This window comes from Endocarpon pusillum (genome assembly GCF_000464535.1).
Source record: "Endocarpon pusillum Z07020 unplaced genomic scaffold C712049, whole genome shotgun sequence".
NCBI lineage: Eukaryota > Fungi > Ascomycota > Eurotiomycetes > Verrucariales > Verrucariaceae > Endocarpon > Endocarpon pusillum.
This window is the reverse complement of record NW_006913552.1, coordinates 56,780-63,725: the sequence shown is the minus strand read 5'-3', so window position 1 is coordinate 63,725 and position 6,946 is coordinate 56,780. Positions and strand designations below refer to the sequence as shown.

Here is a 6,946-nt window from a genome sequence, read left to right as displayed (position 1 = left end):
CCGCATTGCAAATTTTGACTAATCTTTTGATTTGTCAACCCCATAGCTTTGTACGCAGAAATTTGACCTCGTTGGTATGGAGATAACTCCTTGCCATAGCTCCTGTTAATTTCAAGAGGCGCCAGAGCCTTGCGTTGAGCCATAGGAGTTGTTTGAAAAAGGGTGTAAAAAAACGCGTGTTCAAAAATAACGCGTTTTGGTCCGATACTTTCGCGCGGGGCTGTAGTACTAGTAAGTAGTACTACTAGTACTACTTTCCAGGAGAAGGGGTAGCTAAAGATTTGCACTAAGTGCTATTAGTAGAAATGACAGTCATTCTTTCAAATGACCACCATACTATAATCATATTTTTAATAAAATATGTTATAAATAGTAAGATTTTATTAGATCATAGACAACTAAGCTGCATATCCTTGTACTCTCTAAGTAATCTCACGGTTAGGCTTAATCTAAGCGCACTTTGATGGCCCCCTTAGCATTATTTTAAGAGGGCCTCTTCCTGCTAAGTACTTCAGCTGACATCCATGCTTGGCGCCTTTTGCCGTCAACCATACGTTACCTATGTCACGAATATCTAAGACATTCCAATATAGCAGAAAACAGCGACCAAAAACTCCTACCATGCCAGATGGTGATTGGCGGCAGCAAATGCATTGTCGATTTGTTAGATCCACATGAGAAAGAGGAGCAAGACCCTAAACACAGAAAGCCAAATCTTTGGCATACATCATTGTGGGGGCTGCAGGTAGTGTGCCAGAGGCCCAATATGTGGCTCTGCAACTCAAACCGGATTTTCTCGCCATCTGCAAAAATACCCAAAGCGCTCTCAACGACCTCTTCGCTCTTTGTCTCGCCACCTCGACCATGCCAAGTTTCAAGAATCGGGTCCCTACCGGAGTTCGTGAGCTCCAGCGTTTGATCCGGATGACAGAACTGCAGAGCCTTCTTCAACTCTCACAGGTACCAATCATCACAATGGGTAACTAGAGACATTGTAAGAAACGCTGCGCCGAGGCAATCATGTCCCCCATAGGGGCAGTAGACTGGTTTCAAGGTTTTCAGAACTCGTGACTGGGAGAGGAAGATGATGATGAGTCTGAGAATGATGCTGATGACGACCAATTTTTACTGGGTTTGTAACCCCTACCCTTTGTAAGAGAGATCCGAGAACGACTTGGCTCATGCTCTTTTTTTCTCATCCACCCTTCTGGGCCAGCAATTTCAAACCGTCCCTTACAACTACTGCAGCGAGAAACGCACCAAAAAAAGGAAGTTCAAGGCACTAGGCTCAATGATCCATGAAGTAACAGAAACCTGGCCATACCAATCCTCCCCAGCATCATCCTGGGTGGTAAGGATGGTTGGTGTATCTGTAAATCCGGCCCTGCGGAGTTCGACAAATATGGCTGCCTCCGAGACAAGCTGGAGATATTGTCTGTACTAGGCAGGAAGCCAGATTGGGAGCACATTCGCCTATAGGTTACCTCCCACTTTTGTGGATTTGTGCTGATTTTCGTACATTTATTCATCGACTATCGACCATTCCAGCTCTGTGACTCGTTCTTCCTGCGCCATGATTTTGTTGGTAAGATAACCACTACCACGGGTGGGAGGTTGCTCTCCTCGTATAGTTAGCTAGTTAGTACTTAATTCTGCTACTTACTGCTTCCAACAGAATCTGCAAAATTTCCTTATCATTTCGTTCCATAGACAGCTGCTAGAGCACTTTGTCCACCTTTTTCACTAGGTACCGCATTGACATCAGCGCCATTCTCGAGGAGAAGCCTAACCAAGTTGGCACTTCCTTCTGCTACCGCCGCCTGCAGGGCCGTTCTTCCCGCAACTTCCGCAGGGGAAGCATCGATATCAGCGCCTTTGGAAAGTAAATGCTCTACCATCCTGACATCTCCTCTTTCAGCACTGGCCTGAAGAGCTGTCCTGCCGCCTTTTGAACTCGGGGGAGCATTCACGTCAGCGCCAGCCTCGATAAGTGTATCCACCAGTCGGACTTGGAATGCTTGAATTCCAGTGCAGGGCGGGTAGGTCAATAAGCTGGGACTACCAACAAATTCACAAGCTAGAGACCTGAACGTCGCGTGATCGTCGATCAGATGCTGATGAAAGATCCTGAATGAGTCCGGGTGTCGCATTGAGAATTCCTGGAGTGGAGTGGTTGAGTTTTCAGCACTATTGTTGGCATCTGCACCTACGAGAAAAAGCTTCTGTATGATATGAAGGTTCTGATTCTCTACTGCGAATTGAAGTTCCGTTTTGGAAGTTCGCAAATTCACGTCTGCGTTTGCGTCTAAAATGATTTGGACCATCTCTGGCCTATCGAACTCGACGGCGCACATTAGTGGTGTGGTTGTCTCCTCCCTAGTATCCAGAGCATCCAAATGTGCTCCTGCGTCTAAAAGTAGCAGAACCATCCTGTACGGACCGCATATCACCGCTTCATGAAGCGCAGTTGTCCCGTTTTTGGGACTGATAGGACCATTGACGTCCGCCCCGCCACGAGGAGGATCTTGGTTATGTCGCAATGGTACGTATCATGATCTCTTTTATCTGGTGGTTTTGCATTTTGAACCCGGCACGAACAGTCTGCTGCGGCCTGGATAGCTGTCCTTTCGCCGTCAGCTCTGGGTGGAGCATTGACTTCAACACTTGTATGTATCAGCAATGGAAAGGTTTCTTCAATGTGTGTAGTCGCTGCAGCTTGTAGAGCTGTAAGCCCATACTTCCTGCTCGGCGGTGCATTGACGTCAGCTCCATACTCAACCAAAGTCTCGATGATCTGGATATGTCCCCGTTCAGCGGCTTTCTGGAGTGCGGTTCTTCCACAACCATCACATCTGGGAGCATTAACATTGGCGCCCGACTCGAGCAACATCTGCAGGATTTCAAGGTTTCCGCGCTCTGCGGCAGTTTGCAAAATTTCATCGCTCCGATCAGACCTGAAAGAATTGACATGGGCCCCATATTCCAGAAAGGGTCGGACTAAATCAACTTTCCTCTGGTCTACTGCACATTGGACGCGCTCATCATCTTCTTGAACCGATAGGGGGTGTTGAAGTTGGCGTTAATACCAGCTCCAGTCTGTAGCGCAATTAGCATGAGAAACCTGTCCTTCAGTTGTATCGCGCTATGGAATATCTCTGCTGAAACCAGCATTATCGTCGGATGATCTGCCGGAGAGTAGCGTGAGCAGAATTGAATGGTGTTCATTCAAGGTAAGCCAGCGAAGAATATCGGTAATCTCACCGTCGCTTAGAGTGTGGCCCGGTTGCGGAGATGATGCAAGTGACAGCCTCTTCTGCATGATTTATGCCGAGTTCACCAGGCGCGGTAAAGGGATCCCTTACCAGAGCTTTCGTCGATCGTTCCCACTGCTTTGGATTGCAAGCCTTTTCTGGGTCTTGAGGTCTGGTTTGATCTACTGTTATTTACCCCTGTATCCGTAGATAAACTAATCAGCCTATAAAAGGAATGTTTGGTAGGGTGATCTTCCGGATTAGTTCATACATTGCATGTCTTGAAATAACATTGCTTCCAACCGCGGTTCTGGCGACCACGCTGGCGGAGTGAGGATTGACACGCCCGCTGGAGTTGATGGAATAGACACTGACTCATGTTAGCTTCACAACTGGCTTCTCATACGCGTTCGGAAACTTTCCAGAATTTCTCTCGGGGGATGCCTCTTCAGAAACAGATAAAAGGGCCTAGAGGTCTCCTATTTCACCTTTTCAGGAGATAGGAGTGAGCCATGAATGAAAACAGCGCTTTCCTTGCCCTGGCTTCTCCGTTTCTCAATACGATTATCCACGACTTTCAACTCCTTCTCCCGCATATTATTTCTAAAATTCCGTTTCTTTAGCTGTCGGACATATTGTGATTTGCTTCAAGCCATAAGTCTCCCCTTAAGATACGTTGCATGGAGGGTCCCTACCTAGCTTTGAGACCATTATTTGTCCCCATAGAATCCATTACGTCTTTCAACGACATGTTTCTCGCTATCCACAATTCTCGAATAGCCTCTTTATGAGACTCCCAATCAATACAACCTGATTGCAAAACCACATTTACCTAGGAGACTTAGGAAGAGTTTTCAAACCACGAAATTTGCGAACCTTTTACCGGTGTTGACTTAAAGCGCTAATGCTATCAAGGGATGTGACCAGCTATGAACAGATTGTAGCGGCGCTGATTCTCGAAGACTAGTGAGAAAGTTAAATAGATGGAAGAAAAAGGAATCATAAGTGGACGAGAGGCTGGACAGGCTATCTAGAATATATGAAGATTCCTGACCTTTGGGCAATTGTAGATTGATCAACCGCTTTATAACGTGCAGTCAATCCTCAGTAGCAAACGTGGAAGGCTGGATGCCTTAAGTGGCACTATGCGTCAGATTGCACTTGGTATGGCTCGGGACGAATGGTGACATGGTTGTCCAACCAGAGTTTCCTGTTTTAAAAGCTTGCTACTCCTTACAACAAAGCTTGGACATACAGAGTACTCCGTATGCCAAGCATATTGAACGCGTGCCACCGCAAGGCTTGTCTCACTGCGACCTGAAGTGGCATTGGCTACAACATCCGAGCCAGGCCGCGGACAACAACATACTCGTGTTAGTACGGACTTGTGCGGCAAAAGTAAATTATTTGACCCTGTTGAGAGATGTGGCTGATCCACCAACTAATGGCCTGAATCAGCTACTAAGTGATGCACGCCTTATGGGTACATAAAATGCTACTTCTAGAGTTACCCCCTCTAATCTTAAGCCCAAAAAGCCCAGTAGCACTTAGGCGACCTAAGACACTAATTGCAACTGTCTAAGATCAAGATGGCTAGCTTTTCAGCCACATTTTAGTGGCCGTCCACTACTTTTGACGTACAGCTCAGAACGATAGTACTACTACGTAAGTATGTCTGGCCACAATGCACTTGGCAGAATCGGCCAATCGTGTCACGGGCAGGCGGCCCAGGATTTTTGCCGCTCATGGAATATCGATCATGCCCCTCGAGCATCTTGCCCAACATGCGATGAGATGGGCAATTTCAAAGTGACGGGGAAAGTAGTTGTCAGCGCGGGGTACATGGTGGTGGGTAAAGTCGAGCCTTTGTTGGCTTCCAAGTGGACGTTGCCAAATTCCGCCTTGTTATTAGCACCAAAGATAAGTCGTCTATATGTCTCTTGTTTCCCTCCTTCCTTCCTTCCTCTCTCTCTCCGCTCCTCTCTGTAGAATGATAAGAATTGGGGCTGTCTACTCTACTGTTTTCTTCTTTCCTTTCCACTCTTACTCTAGCCCAAAGAAAGATCCCAATGTCATTCTCCGCCGAGGCAATCATAGCATTGGTGGGCGTCTTCGTGACGCTCCCACCCTCCTGCATTATTGTATGGAAGGTTCTCCTCTATCTCCATAGCCGGCCGCAGATCCCAATGTTGCCAGTGACCAGAGCCCAGACAATTCCGACTTATATACCTGGTTGGTATGGCATGTCGGCCTCACTTGCAACAGCAAGATTGGCTCGGAGAACAACAGCAAGGGTCCCCAGACCCATTTTGCTATCACAAACCGTTCAACCGAGTCGAAGCTGTGCGGGAAATGCACAGGCGGGACAATCAAACGTCATCCCGCCAGCATATCCACAACCACACCCAGCAACTGCTCGAACCGACGTCAGCGACGTCCGCACCAGCATCCACATGGGTGATTCTCTCATTCGACTTCCCTCTCCGTCCCTCCTTCGATCATGTCTCCGATAAGGGGACGCGGACGTAGTTCGGACATAAGCCTGGTTGAACCTGAAGAATGTCGGTGCTCACCACCACCTTACATATACATCCCAGATCGGCGTCGCGACTGCCTCCAGCAAACCCTTCCACCTCATCACTCCATAATCACCACGAAAACGGGCAGGAAAATGTGACATTACTGCTTCTTTCACAAAAAAAGAACGCCGCCATATGTGTGTGAAGAATGGAAGAACGAAAGAACAATAGGGATCATTCACGGAGGAAGTTCTTACATGATGTCATCCATACACTGGAACTGTGAATGTCAAACCTGAGCACATGTATCAAGAAGGGTTATCCGACTGTGTGAAGTACAATGCTGTTGCTCGAACGCTCAAGTACCTAAAATGCAAGCCCAAAAGGACGGATGTCTAACACAAGCATGCTCGAAAATGACGACCCTTAGAAACAATGAGTTCTCGCAATCGTAGGTAATCGAACAACTTGAAAAAGCCACCATCCTTACTGTTAAAGAGCCGAGTGCGTAAACTTTCAAGGCATTTCAGGCTCCGAGGATCCCCTGCCAAGCTTGCGCCTAGGCCGATATTGGTAATCTTGACCAGCCTGGAAAGCCAAGATTTTGACGAAACCAACACGGTTCCGGCCTGGTATGGTAAATAGAGAGCCCTGACTAGAGCCGCGAGACGTTGAACATGCAGGTCGTATCGAGAACAGAAGTCTTAGAAACACCATAACACCTGAATTTTCGATGGTTTTGCCGCCGGGTTTACCAGTTGACACGTGAAATGATCATCATTTCTCGTGACCGAATAAAGTTGGTTGGTAAGTGGCTCGGAAAGAAAGCCCCAAGGGGCTTAGTGCGGCCCGCCCCTAATCGATCACGTGTAGTCTGAGCTTCAATCTGAGTGCTTAGTAATTTGAGATGGTTAGCCAAGGTAACACTAAGATCAGATCACGTGATAAAGGGGACGCATAACTACTACGAAGAATCCACAGGCATACTCAGGAGGTTGTACAGAGTCGTGCATCAAAAGTTGGAGTTCTCTTGGCGCGCGCTGTAGGCCTGCCACTCGCGTGCTGACCCCACGACTGCTTTAGCCGTAGGTTTCGACATTAGCCTCCTCCCTCCTCTCCCTCACATCCCGCCCTCATCTCCCCATCCCAAATCCCCACCGCCTCCCCCTCCTCCTC

At 47.8% G+C, this 6,946-nt stretch overlaps 1 protein-coding gene across 1 annotated transcript; it reads right to left on the bottom strand.

Annotated features, from left to right (window-relative positions):
- Positions 1-1,694: 1,694 nt before the first annotated feature.
- On the bottom strand, positions 1,695-2,890 carry EPUS_07078 (uncharacterized protein; the record flags this gene model as incomplete). The annotated part of the gene is made up of 2 exons (XM_007788105.1): positions 1,695-2,524; positions 2,599-2,890. The coding sequence occupies 2 exons, from the start codon at positions 2,888-2,890 to the stop codon at positions 1,695-1,697; spliced, it is 1,122 nt and encodes a 373-aa protein (XP_007786295.1).
- Between the last annotated feature and the right edge of the window lie 4,056 nt (positions 2,891-6,946).